The 15,067-nt window shown below is 37.8% G+C and overlaps 1 protein-coding gene across 10 annotated transcripts in view; it reads left to right on the top strand.

Annotated features, from left to right (window-relative positions):
• PATJ (PATJ crumbs cell polarity complex component) overlaps window positions 1-15,067 on the top strand; it is a 389,086-nt gene that overhangs the window by 256,326 nt on the left and 117,693 nt on the right. For all 10 annotated transcript variants that reach the window (XM_086394286.1, XM_086394288.1, XM_086394293.1 and 7 more), the window contains one exon: window positions 8,115-8,187. In XM_086394286.1, coding sequence (XP_086250412.1) covers window positions 8,115-8,187 — 73 coding nt within the window. The remainder of the gene's footprint in view (window positions 1-8,114; window positions 8,188-15,067) is intronic.

A 15,067-nucleotide genomic window follows, 5' to 3' on the forward strand; every position in this document is an offset into this window, starting at 1 on the left:
CACGACTGAGTGACTGATCTGATCTGATCTGATCTGATCTTTAGTATTAACTGATTTGATCTCCTTGCAGTCCAAGAGACTCTCAAGTGTCTTCTTCTGCACCACAATTTGAAAGCATGAATTTTTTGGCACTCAGCCTTCTTTATTGTCCAGCGTTCACATCTGTACCTGACAGAAAAAACCATAACTTTGACTATACAGACCTTTGTTAGAAAAAGGACGTCTCTACTTTTTAATATGCTGTCTAAGTTTGTCATAGCTTTTCTTGCAAGGAGCAAACGTCTTTTAATTTCATGGTTGCCATCACTGCCGGAAATGATTGTGGAGCCCAAGAAAAGAAAATCTGTCACTGCTTCCACATTTTTCGCCTTCTATTTGCTTGTTGGTTATCCTAAAATGGATATAGTGGTGTTTACATGTACATCCCAAACTCCCAACTATCCCTTCGCCCTGTTCATTCCCCCTGCAACCATAAGTTCGTTCTCTAAGTCTGTGAGTCTCTTTCTGTTTTGTAAGTTCATTTGTATCATTTCTTTTTAGATTCCACGTATAAGGCATGTCACACAATATTTCTCCTCTGTCTGACTTACTTCACCCAATATGACAACCTCTGGGTCCATCCATGTTGCTGCAGTGGCCTTCTTTCATTCTTTTTAAAGGCTGAGTAATACTCTATTGTATACATGTACTATATTTTTTTATCCATCCCTGTCAGTTGGCGTTTAGGTTGCTTCCATGTCTTGGCTGTTGTTAACAGTGCTGTGTGAATGCACTGTTGGGGTGCCTATATCCCTTCCCCACTCCAGTATTCTTGCCTGGAGAATCCCTTGGACAGAGGAGCCTGGCGGGCTACAGTCCACTGGGTCACAAATAGTCGGACACGACTGAAGCAACTTAGCATTCACCCACACATATCCTTTTAGATCAGGTTTTGGTACAGTGTGGAGGTTCCTTGTTGGTTCTTAGTTAGAGATTTCTCTTAGTTTTTAAAGGTCATTCACATTATTTGCCATGAGGGCCCTTTTATTCTCAAGCCAGAGATGATACTTGTAATCTCTGACTTTCTATCTCTGACCTCCTGACATTCCTTAGAATTCTTGAAGGTCAACCTACTAACTTTAGAGATCAAGACAATGAGGCTCCAAGAAGTGAAATTTCCAGATTTAAAGGGGACATGTGATTAGGTCTTGCCCAACATGGTAATCTGCCTTTATCTTAAGGTCATCAGTGCTATGTAATATAACCTAATCATGGAAGTGAAATTCATCCTATTTACAACCTGTAAGCCAGAAGGCAGGTGTCTTGGGAGACCTCTTAGAATTCTGCCCAATACATGTTGCATGATTTTTACCAATGTGAATATAACAGCATTGAATTGAAATCAGGATCCAGAATATGTCTTTGTCATAAATATAAATATATTCTGCAAACAAAAAACTGAAATTGGGTATGTTCCTAGTATCCTTTTGGAGAAAAACTACACTGATAGTTCCTAGATAGAAATTCCACTGTCATAATTGTCTGTTTACTTAGCTGTGTTCCTCACTAATTGCTAACATCATCAAAGGTAGGAATCATGTTTTATTCATCTTTGTTTTCATAGCATAAATATTTGTTAAATAAACCAGTGAATATATTCAAAATAAATTCAGAGCTATATTGTTGAGCTGCAATCAATTAAACTCTAGCCAGCGTAAATTAAAAGGAGAATGTATTGTAAGAATACAAGGCTATCTTGTGGACTCTTAAGAATAAGTCATGCAGCTGAGACTCTGAAGAGAAGGAACCGGGGCAACTCCAGAGACATCACCAGAAGGAAGTTCTAACCTTATTGTTTAGTCTTGACTATCCCCATTGGCATTGTCTAGATACCACACTCTTGAGTCTCTTTGAGTCTGTTCTAAATTTTCAGTCCCTGGGAGAGAGAATCTGATCTGCTTAAAATGAGACAGATGTCTGCTTCTTAAATCCACTGAAGGTGAGGCCAACTGTTAGTGTTACATAGTATAGACCATCCATGGAATCACTGTGAGTTGGGCAGACACCCCAAGAAATGTTCATTAATTTGGTAAGTACCAATTGCTGGCTGACTGCAGCCAGCACATCATCACTAATTGGTAAAGAAGCTTGGAAAGCATAGGGCACACCTTTGATAGCTCTGCTTCATATCTTTTCCTGCTTGTTAAGACCTCTTTTACTCAATAGACATTTATAGTATACTTACTCTCTCCTAGGTATTCTGCTACAAGCAGAGGACATAAAGAAATAAGATCCTATCTCTGTGTTTAAAAAGGAGAGAGAATAGCATGAATAATTTTAATAGAGCATGGCAAGTCCAGTGATAAGGACATACTATATAGGCTTCCATACCTTGGAAATCTCACTTTTATCCATGATAGAAGTCCACTGTCTGTCTGCCAACAGCTGTTACATCCTCAACAAGGAATGTAAATTGGTGTAGCTGATATAGAAAACAGAATGGAAGTTCCTCAAAAAGCAAAAATAGAGTTGCTGTATGACCCTAAAATCCCACTCCTGGGCATGTATCCAGAGAAAACTATAATTCAAAAAGATGAATGCACCCCAGTGTTCATTGTAGCACTACTTACAATAGTCAAGACATGGAAACAACCTAAATATCCATTCATAGATAAATGGATAAAGAACATTTATACAGTGGAATATTACTCAGTCATCAAAAAGGATGAAACAATGTCATTTGGAACAACATGGATGGACCTAGAGATTACATTCTAAATGAAGTCAGAAAGAAAAAGACAGATACCACACTGAGGTCACTTATATGTGGAATCTAAAATATAACTCAAATGAACTTATCTACAAAGCACAAACAGACTCACAGACACAGAAAACAGACTTGTGGTAGCCAAGGGGAGAGGGCTTTGGAGAGAGATGGATTGGGGCTTTGGGATTCACAGATGCAAGGTATTATATAGAGAATAAACAATCAAGTCCTAATATATAGCACAAGGAACTATATTCATTATTCTATGATAATAGAAATGATATCATAGAATAATATAATAATAGAAAAGAATATGAAAAAGGATGTATATATATCTATGTTTTATATATATACATGTATATGATCTCCCCTCTGGATATATGCCAGGCGTGGGATTGCAGGATTATATGGCAACTATGTTTTTAGTCTTTTGAGGAACCTCTATGAATAACCATATTCGTATAACTGTATCACTTTGCTTTGTAGTAGAAATTCATACAACATTGTAAATCAATTATGCTTCAATAAAATAGACTTTTAAAAAGATACAAATCATGCAAAATAAATGCAAATACCAGCAAATAATTTCAACTACAATTTCTGATTGTGTGCTGTATGGGGCACCAAGATGTAAGAAATTTGTGTTGATTATACTGGAAATGAAAAGTTAATTATGAAGCAAATAGATTTCATTCCTTGTGAATCATGGACTTTGAGAGGTCAGAGGATCCCCAGAAGTCTTTTAGGCTAACTGCCCTTGTGAAGCATAACTGCTTTCTCTCCTTTAGTTTCCCTCTTCCCACTTCTTTCTCTTTAAAATTGTTGTCTTGTCTGTCATACAGAGTGAAGTGAGTCAGAAAGAGAAAAACAAATATCATATATTAATACATATATATGGAATCCAGAAAAATGGTTCTGATGAACCTATTTGCAGGGCAGGAATAGAGACGCAAATGGAGAGAACAGATTTGTGGACACCAGAGGGAGAAGGAGAGGGTGGGATGAATTGAGAGAATGAGAGTGACATGAATACACTGCCATGTGTAAAATAGCTAGCTAGTGGGAAGCTGCTGTATAGGACAGGGAGCTCAGCTCAGTGCTCTGTGATGACCTAGAGGGGTGAGATGAGGACAGTGGGATGGAGGCTCAAGAGGGGATATATGTGTGTATATGTATATACACATATGCACATATATAGCTGATTCGCATTGTTGTACAGCAAAAACTAATACAACATTGTAAAGCAATTATTATTATTAGGGACTTCCTATAGCTCAGATGGTAAAGAATCTGCCTGCAACGCAGGAGACATGAGTAACATCTCTGGGTGGGGAAGATCCCCTGGAGGAGGGTATAGCAACCTTCTCCAATATTCTTGCCTGGAGAATCCCATGGATAGAGGGGCCTGGCAGGCCACAGTCCATAGGATCGCAAAGAGTCAGACACGACTAAGCAACTAACACACACAAAGCAATTATACTCCAACTAAAAAAAAATTGCTGCCATGATGACAAAGTCTGTGAACACTCACTGATGAGTGGATTGTGAAGGATTATCAACTGTAACTTCTTATAGAAGCTTTCCTCTCTCCACTGAAGTTTTCTATTCTGTAAGGTTTAAAAAAATTAATATGGACTTTAAAAGCCATTAAAGTCATACTATTTGGGGGGAAATTATTAAATTATGAAGTGATAACTTGGTCCAGTTAATCATTATTTCTCAATAAAAACTTATGTGCAGCTATATTTTTAATGCTTGTAACCTTTGAAAGAGATATGAAAGGCCATCATGCTTAATTACTGCCAAATACACTCTGCCCCATGGGCTCTGAATCTGGAGCAGACATGTTCTGTTGGTTTTCAGTTCTAAGCTAGAGCTGAGCTCTATTGTGTTTTTCCCTGGAGGAACCTGAGTGGGAAAGGAAATCACCTCTGGGAAAATGCTGTTACTTACCCAGGGGTAACTGATTGCTTCTTCTGTGTATGAGAAAACTGCTGAGGAGTGGATTGTACTCCCTGAAAAACAACAGCCATCTCTTAACATTAACAGTGCATGCTTAAGGCATCTATAATGCTGTCAGAAGAAATAGACATATTCTTCATGCTCTGTGTCACTTTGTGATTTTAGTTTTCTCCCTTTTGCTTTGGTTTGGCTGGTGTGCTAGATAATTCAAGAATTTTAAAAGGTTAAAGCCCAACTCAATGGACATGAGTTTGAGGAAACTCCAGGAGTTGGTGATGAACAGGGAGGCCTGGCGTGCTCTAGTCCATGGCGTTGCAAAGAGTCAGACACGACTGAGCGACTGAACTGACTGACCGACTGAAAGCAAGAAATGGGACCTAGACCTCATCTCTTTATTTATGTTCTGCCTTATTCCAGAAGAATTTTTATCAGCTTAGAAGTTTTACAGTTCAACCTACTTACTTAAGAGGTCAGGAAACGGATTTTCTTAGAAGTGATTTCCCCAAAATCTTAAGGTCAGTGGTAGTTCTAGAACTGAAACTACTTCTGTCTCCTTATTGAAGTGAGTGATTTTTACATTATTTATTTTATTTATTTTGACTGCACTGGGTCTTCATTGTAGTGCACAAGCTTCTCTAGTTACAGAAAGAGAAAGTATGGACTTTCTCTGGTTATAGCGTGCAGGCTCATTAGCTACATCATGCCAGCTCATTTGCAATATTTGCCATCCTAGTTTCCAGGATCAAACTGGGCCTCCTTCATTGAGAGTGCAGAGTGTTATCCACTTGACCACTAGGGAAGTCCCTTAAAATAACTGTGTTTAGTAAGTCCCCTACATAAGAATCTTCAAGTTGTGAACTTTCAAAGATGTAAATATGCTTTCCATCACTGTCAGCTGTGAGTGAAACTGCAGCTTGCCCTCTGTCTCTTATTGCTGATGATCCTTCAGCTTTACCATCTCCCATCTCCTCTCCCTCCTCTAGTTAGTAGCTCTTCTTGCCTGTTCACTTGATGCCAGCTGCTGTATGGCAACTATTGTACTGTATTACTGTACTTTTCAAGGTACTATACTGTAAGATTAAATGTATTTTCTTTATTTTTGTATTTTTTAATATAGTATTTTTGTGAAAAGTATTATAAACCTATTATAATATAGTATTATGTAGCCAATTATGTTACTTGGGTACCTAGGCTTTGTTGAACTTATGAACAAGTTGCACTTAACGAATGTGTTCTCGGAACAGAACTCGTTTACACGTAGTGGACTTACTGTACAGACAGTTTGCCAGGCACTGTGTTTGCCTTAGATGATATAATAGTAGGGAGGATATGAGTCCTGTCCTTGGAGTGCTTACCGTCTAAGGGGAAGACAGATTTGAAACCAATGTGCATACAAACCAGTGAAGTAAACTGTGAAAGTAAACAGATCTAGGATTATAGATAAGTGCTACAAGCATATAGTGGAAGTCATGGAATGCTTGTTTCCAGAAATTACATTTATTGTAATTTTGAATTTTAAAAAATTATGAATTTTAAAAAATCAGACAAAGGATTTGGGCACCAAGCATTCAGAACAAAAAAGAAGAGAAAAGGCCATGAGGTGGATGAAGCTTGGCTCAGCTGAGAAATGGAAAGAAGGCCTGTGTAGCTGGGTTTGAGCAGAGTGGGGAAGGAGAAGTGAGAACAAGACAAGTTCAAAGGTGGGGGCTGGGGCCAGATCCCTCAACACCTGATAACTTCCCTAACAATTTTGGACTTGATCCTCATGCATTAAGGAATCGTAGGATGATCTTAAGCAGAGGGTAGAAATATAATCAGATTTATATTTTAGAACTGTAATAACTGCTGGGTGAAGAATGGACAGAGGATGAACAGTATAAGTAGGGAGACCAAATAGGAGGTTTTTACTTTAATTCAGAAAAGAAATGATGATAACTTGTACCAGGATAGGATGGAAAGAAATGAAACCATTCAAAATACATTTTAAAGGTTGAATCAATAAGACATCTTGATGGATTGGATATACAGTTGAGGGGTGAGAGTATTCAAGAATGACTTTAGGTTCCTGGCTAAACAACTGGGTGAGTATTGTTGATGTTTACTAAGGTGGGGAGGAAGTTGACTATGGAACCCTTTGGGAGCTGAGTGGGATAAAGAACTCTGTTTTATTTAAAATGTTTCTAAGATCTCTGCTGCTGATGCTTCTGCTGCTAAGTCACTTCAGTTCTGTCCGACTCTGTGTGACCCCATAGACGGCAGCCCACCAGGCTCCCCCATCCCTGGGATTCTCCAGGCAAGAACACTGGAGTGGGTTGCCATTTCCTTCTCCAATGTGTGAAAGTGAAAAGTGAAAGTGAAGTCGCTCAGTCATGTCCAACCCTCAGCGACCCCATGGACTGCAGCCTTCCAGGCTCCTCCATCCATGGGATTTTCCAGGCAGGAGTACTGGAGTGGGGTGCCATTGCCTAAGACCTCTAGTGGAATATAATGTAGGTGTTGGGTTTGCAGATCCTAGGTACAGAAAAATATCCAAGCTAAATGTGAATTTGGAAGACATCAATATATAGCCTTTTAATTAAGGGAAATAAACATAGTTGAGATTATTGAGAAAGATGAGTAGGGTATAGATTTAATATAAAGAAAGGCATTTCAGGTAAAGGCAGTGATGTGATTAAAGCCTCAAAGTAGGAATGACATCGACCAATGGATCTTTTTCCAATTGATGAGACATAAAAAATAAAATGCGAAAAGTGCATTTGAGTGCCCTCCTAAATCAGGCAGTGGCTGTCATATGTACACCAGACATGGAGATCTGTGAACACTCTTAGATCTTTGCACACCAGTAAGAAGTCTCTTTGTTTTATATTGTGAAACCTAAAGTTCACATAAATCTTAAGATAATTATTTTGGTCCTGTGAAGCGGATTAAGTTCCTTCTACTCCTCATTACCCTAATTGGAGCAGAGGAGGTGGGAGCTGAAACTTCATTACTGGGGGTCAGGAACAGAACAGCTCCTAGAATACCAGTTCTGATGGTTTGGGCTTACTTCCACTACATTACTAGAAATGGTATGTAGGCAGCGGTTCTGTAGGAGATATATCTTTTACTGTTTATTCACCTTTCCAAAAGTATCCTCTGCAGCACCTGACTTACCAAGCAGAAGTTGGCCAACTTCTAGCATCATCATTCTTTGTCACTAATAATTGTATCTTAGTTTCCCTTGAGTAATACATCTCTGTTTGTGCCTAATGGCTTTGCGTGCTTGAAGCCAGTGTATATTTACATTTTTAAAAATTCTGTAGTGCTGTGTGTGCATTTTCAACTCAGAACTGACAAAATGATTCTAATTTGAGCCAAGAACTTAGCATTTGCTGTGTACTGATTCTGCCTATTTTAATGTTCACAGAAATGAAGACGCAGTCAATCAGATGGCTGTTACTCCCTTTCCATTACCATCAAGTTCCCCAACTTCTATCGAGGTAAGATAACTCCTGATTAGCTCTTAATGAATGAGTTACATGGATTTTCAGTATCTGGTATTCCAAACTCAGAGTTTATTAGCTGGGGAGTTTCCCTAATTACAATATGAAGTATTTGAGGTATAATTGTAAAGTAATATAAATCAATGTTAAAAAAACCCAAAAACACATTAGAACTTAATCATATGAGTACTGCCTTCTCCAAAATTCCTGAAGTTTCATTCTAGATATGAAATTTGTCCTAATTAAGGATTTCAGAATTTATTAGAAGATTCTCTTTTTTAATGATGGTATTGTACCTTTCTTTATGGTTTCAAAACTCTTTAATACTATGGTTTTGGGTGTCTTTAAATACTTTTATCTATTAATGAAGAAATTACTAATATTTCAAGATTTCTAACATAGTGATCTGCTTCTAGAGATGAATGGATGGATGGATAGATAGATATATAGATTAATTAGCTAAGAGATTCCCTGCTGAGAGAACATTACATACTCTTCTCATTTTTTACTTAATAATATTAAAAAGCAGAGACATTACTTTGTCAACAAAGGTTCATCTAGTCAAGGCTATGGTTTTTTCAGTAGTCATGTATGGATGTGAGAGTAGGACTATAAAGAAAGCTGAGTGCCAAAGAATTGATACTTTTGAACTGTGGTGTTGGAGAAGGCTCTTGAGAGTCCCTTTGACTGCAAGGAGATCCAACCAGTCCATCCTAAAGGAGATTGGTCCTGGGTGTTCACTGGAAGGACTGACGTTGAAGCTGAAGCTCCAATACTTTGGCCACATGATGCGAAGAGCTGACTCATTGTAAAAGATCCTGATGCTGGGAAAGATTGAGGGCAGGAGGAGAAGTGGACAACAGAGGATGAGATGGTTGGATGGCATTACTGACTCAATGGACTTGGGTTTGGGTAGACTCTGGGAGTTGGTGATGGACAGGGAGGCCTGGTATGCTGTGGTTCATGGGGTCGCAAAGAGTCGGACACGACTGAGTGACTGAAATGAACAGAACTGATTATTTTTAATTCCTACAATGCATATTTATTATAACTAATCAACAATGCAATGTTAGAAAATTTGATTTTCCTTTCCTCACTTCCTCGAGGAAGTTAATATTTACTGTTTAGTATCTTTCCATACTTTTCCTTTGCTTCCATAACAAAATGAACTGTATGAATAGTGTTCCTTTTAGTAAATATTTGATCGTATAATGCTCATTCTTTCTATTCAACAAGTATTCAGTGAGTGCATATTACTTGTCAGGTACTCTTAGGGGTATTAAATGTCTAGTTATGAAACAAACAGATAAGGCTCCCTGCCATGGTTCAATTTACATTCCAATGAGAAGATTAACTAGCAAATACATAAATAAACTTAGAGAATTATCAGGTAGTGTTCAGTGTCTTGCAGATAATTAAAATTACAATAAGGAATGTGGCTTGTGACCACTTTGATTGGTTATAGGGAAAGCTGCATAGACAAGGTGAAATTTAAAGAAAATCAAAATGATAAGAAGGAGCCAGACATGCAAAAATTAGGAGGAAGAGCTCTCTCTGCAGAGGGAACAACAATAACTCTCAAGTGAGAATGAGCTAGAGGGTACATTGGGAGCCTGGGGAGTGGTGGGCTAGGATGAGAGGGAGGGAATGTGAGGTGGGAGGGAGAGGAGAGTTTGGTGAGTCAGAGTCAGAAGCTCAGGTTTTAGTCTGTGTGCAGTAGAAGCCACTGGGTATTTTTTAACAGGGAGTGAGGTGACTTGAAACAGTCTACCAGGTAGATAATGGACTATAAGAAGGTAAAAGTAACACGCTAGGCAGCAGACACACACACAAATAGCAGAAGCCCAGGCAAGACCTAATCGCAGTTAGATGAGGTGTTGGCGTTGGAAGCAAAGAGAGCTGATTGTTGATGTTTTGGATGTTGTGTGTGTGTGTTAATGACTCAGTCTTGTGACACTAGACAGATGAACGTGAGTGGTTACAGTAACTTCTTGTACTTCGTAAGGTTAAGAATAAATGAGAGAGTGAGGAGATGATATCTATATCTATCTGTAGGTATCTTGTGCCAGGTACATGGTGAAGTGAAGTGAAAGTGGCTGAGTCGTGTCCAACTCTTTGCGACCCCATGGACTATACAGTCCGTGGAATTCTCCAGGCCAGAATACTGGAGTAGGTAGCCTTTCCCTTCTCCAGGAGATCTTCCTAACCCAGGGATCAAATCTAGGTCTCCCACATTGCAGGCAGATTCTTTACCAGCTAAGCCACAAGGGAAGACCAAGAATATTGGAGTGGGTAGCCTATCCCTTCTCCAGCAAATCTTCCCGACCCATGGTAGCTACTCAATAAATGTTAGTACTTAGTTCCTAATTCATTTGTGTTTACAGAATGTCATCCAAGTCCTTTTTTTAGATGGGAGGAGGTTAATACTTTAGAATAATTTTTCCTATAATATTGTTAGTTACAAATTTTCCCATCAAAATAGCATCCCCTTGGAACTGAATTTTTCATTTATCGCCCATACTTTTTCTCAGTACAATGATCAAGGAGACTGGTCTGTTATCAGATTGTAAAGCTACTATGAGATCCAGCTCCTATATTTCAGAATGAGTAAAGATATAGTGTTGGTGTCAACATTTAATTTGAAAGGACCATTTCTGGGGTCTCTGGTTTCTTTTGTTTTCTTTCTGTCAGCAATGACTTCTAATATTAGCTGTGTATTTTCTCTAGTTTGTTCCCAGCCAAATGGTTTCTGCTGCCTTCCTGTTGACAGGGCAGCCACTTAGAAGAGGATGATTGAACACAGTACCTACTGTGTTAAACACTATCTTGAATGCATTGTCCCAAGTCCTGTTTACATTCATACCTCTGAGAGACAGTATTATTATTTCCACTTTATAGAAGAAGAAACTGGGGTCTAGAGAGGCTATGTAGCATACCCATATGCCCAGAGGCAGCTGTTATTCAGCATTAGTTTTCTCATCTGTCCTTGGGAGTGTTACCACCAAACCTTCATAGATTTGCAGAGAGTAAAGGAAGTAACGTATATAAAGCATTTAGTACAGCTCATGGCACAAAGTAAACACTCAATAAAGGTGAACTATTTATTCTAATATTTAAACACATTATTCAATATTAGCTACTATTTTCCTTTTTTAAATTGTGCTAACCACAGAAATTATTTTCATTATTCAATTACCTGTTTAAAAAATTTTTTTACTTTTGTTTATACATAGCAGAATCAATAATAAGTCAGAAAAATAACTTGTATTCTGAAAATTTTAAATATTGGTTTTATTTTTGAATAAAGACCAAAAATATGTATAAAATATAAATAATACCAGTATTAAATTTCAAGATCCTTATCACAATTCTTAAATTTGAATATTCCACTATTTGCATTTAATTTTCCAAAATAAATCATATTAGACATTTAAATTGTTAATAAATAATAATTCTTTTCTCTAAAAGAATATGCTGTGTGATACTTGTGTCGCATTTTCACAATGAATTATATAATAGAGTTGTTTCTTTATTATATTTATTTATAAATATTTATTTATTTAACTTTATTAAAGTTCAGTTTCTTTCTGGACTTTTGGTTTCTGATAACTGTCACCAAATTCTGAGTGACACCCACCCTGCAGGTGGTATCTGAGGTACTATGTAGGACTGCTCTGGTCTATAACACTTCCTTATCCCTTCCATTCACTCGTGTACCCCCTCACGGTACCATTTGTCTTTGCAGCTGTTTCCAATAAGTACTTAAGCATAATTCATATCTGATGTATTGTTGAGAGAACCAGCCCATTTAACCAAAGAGATGAAGTACAGCCATATGATTCTGAATTTGAACCTGACATCATAATTCCACATAATTGAATAGCACTTTTATTAAACGCTAATGGGACCTCATATTTGTTCTTTTATTGAACAAATATTTATTGAGCTCTTATTATGTCTCAAGGACTGTTCTAGACACCAAAACTATAGCAGAGAACAAAATCGCTTCCTGCGGTTGTGTGCTAGCAGAGAGAACAAGAGTCCTGGTTGAATACTGAATAAAAGAACATGAGTTCTTGTTTCAGCTCTACCAATCATCTGCTGGGCTTCTGACCTCCATGAAGATACTTAACCTCTCAAAGTCTGCCTTTTTCTGTAAAGCAGATTAATAGCCTTCCCTGCCTGTGTCAACAGGTAGCTATGAGGATTGAGTACTAAATGTAGGTAAAAGTATTTTATAATCCACACAGCTCTATAATATGTAAGGGATTATTAGCATTTCTGCTGCTCTACTTGTGGCAGTTATAATATTGCTGGGACACTTACAGAAGTGATTAAGAACATAAACTTGAAAGTTGATAGATTTGAACCCTAATCGTTGCTTTGACATTCACTAGCAGAATGAACTTGAACCTTAAGCTCAATAAGCTTGTGTTTCTTTGCTTTTAAAAGGCATTTGATAGTAATAATTTTCTAGATTAGAAGAGCTGAATAATGTTTATAAAACTTTTAGCATTGTTTTTGGCACACACTAAGAACTCACCAGAGTTGTGGCTGTACTTGTATTGCACAGGTCTCTAGCAGGACTCTCAGCCTCCGGCATCCTTGGTTTTTAGCAGTTACATTTAATGTAGGATTTCTTTTCTTCTTGCATTTGTCTTCTTGGTCAAATATTTTTAATACCCATTTCTTGCTTATCAGAGCTGTATTTCAAAATCTTTGTTTCAAGGTTAGAATTAAGGCTTTATACTTGCCTCCACTAATCACCCTTCTTTTCTCACTAGTGTGAGTGCCCCTGCCGGGCACTCCACATATACATGTGTTGAATTTTCCCTCCTTATGCTTTTGTTCCTGTTGTTTCTACCTAGGTTGCATTCCCGCTTCCTATTTATTAATTAATAACCCTTATTCATTCATTGACCTTATTAATTCATAAGTCCTTGGAGAATCGCTTTTTTGAATCCTCTTCCAAGTTTTCTATGACTTAAAATGAATACAATAATGTACATAGATTAATAAACAGAGCACCTGAAATACAAGTGCTCAAAAACATGAGATACTATTCTTATGACCAACTTCATCCCACACTGTTCCTGTTGGGAATCTTTTTTTTTTTTTTAATTTTATTTTTAAACTTTACAAATTGTATTAGTTTTGCCAAATATCAAAATGAATCCGCCACAGGTATACATGTGTTCCCCATCCTGAACCCTCCTCCCTCCTCCCTCCCCATACCATCCCTCTGGGTCGTCCCAGTGCACTAGCCCCAAGCATCCAGTATTGTGCATCGAACCTGGACTGGCGACTCGTTTCATACATGATATTATACATGTTTCAATGCCATTCTCCCAAATCTTCCCACCTTCTCCCTCTCCCACAGAGTCCATAAGACTGTTCTATACATCAGTGTCTCTTTTGCTGTCTCGTACACAGGGTTATTGTTAGCATCTTTCTAAATTCCATATATATGCATTAGTATACTGTATTGGTGTTTTTCTTTCTGGCTTACTTCACTCTGTATAATAGGCTCCAGTTTCATCCACCTCATTAGAACTGATTCAAATGTATTCTTTTTAATGGCTGAGTAATACTCCATTGTGTATATGTACCACAGCTTTCTTATCCATTCATCTGCTGATGGACATCTAGGTTGCTTCCATGACCTGGCTATTATAAACAGTGCTGCGATGAACATTGGGGTACACGTGTCTCTTTCAATTCTGGTTTCCTCGGTGTGTATGCCCAGCAATGGGATTGCTGGGTCATAAGGCAGTTCTATTTCCAGTTTTTTAAGGAATCTCCACACTGTTCTCCGTAGTGGCTGTACTAGTTTGCATTCCCACCAACAGTGTAAGAGGGTTCCCTTTTCTCCACACCCTCTCCAGCAATTATTGCTTGTATACTTTTGGATCACAGCCATTCTGACTGGTGTGAAATGGTACCTCATAGTGGTTTTAATTTGCATTTCTCTGATAATGAGTGATGTTGAGCATCTTTTCATGTGTTTGTTAGCCATCTGTATGTCTTCTTTGGAGAAATGTCTATTTAGTTCTTTGGCCCATTTTTTGATTGGGTCATTTATTTTTCTGGAGTTGAGCTGTAGGAGTTGCTTGTATATTTTTGAGATTAGTTGTTTGTCAGTTGCTTCATTTGCTATTATTTTCTCCCATTCTGAAGGCTGTCTTTTCACCTTGCTAATAGTTTCCTTTGATGTGCAGAAGCTTTTAAGTTTAATTAGGTCCCATTTGTTTATTTTTGCTTTTATTTCCAATATTCTGGGAGGTGGGTCATAGAGGATCCTGCTGTGGTGTATGTCAGAGAGTGTTTTGCCTATGTTCTCCTCTAGGAGTTTTATAGTTTCTGGTCTTACGTTGAGATCTTTAATCCATTTTGAGTTTATTTTTGTGTATGGTGTTAGAAAGTGTTCTAGTTTCATTCTTTTACAAGTGGTTGACCAGATTTCCCAGCACCACTTGTTAAAGAGATTGTCTTTAATCCATTGAATATTCTTGCCTCCTTTGTCAAAGATAAGGTGTCCATATGTGCGTGGATTTATCTCTGGGCTTTCTATTTTGTTCCACGGATCTATATTTCTGTCTTTGTGCCAGTACCATACTGTCTTGATAACTGTGGCTTTGTAATAGAGCCTGAAGTCAGGTAGGTTGATTCCTCCAGTTCCATTCTTCTTTCTCAAGATAGCTTTGGCTATTCGAGGTTTTTTTTATTTCCATACAAATTGTGAAATTATTTGTTCTAGCTCTGTGAAGAATACCGTTGGTAGCTTGATAGGGATTGCATTGAATCTATAAATTGCTTTGGATAGTATACTCATTTTCACTATATTGATTCTTCCAATCCATGAACATGGTATATTTCT

The sequence above is a fragment of the Bos grunniens genome, chromosome 3 (genome assembly GCF_055505025.1).
Source record: "Bos grunniens cultivar Pamir isolate PY7600 chromosome 3, Bosgru_T2T1.0, whole genome shotgun sequence".
In the NCBI taxonomy this organism is placed as follows: Eukaryota; Metazoa; Chordata; class Mammalia; order Artiodactyla; family Bovidae; genus Bos; species Bos grunniens.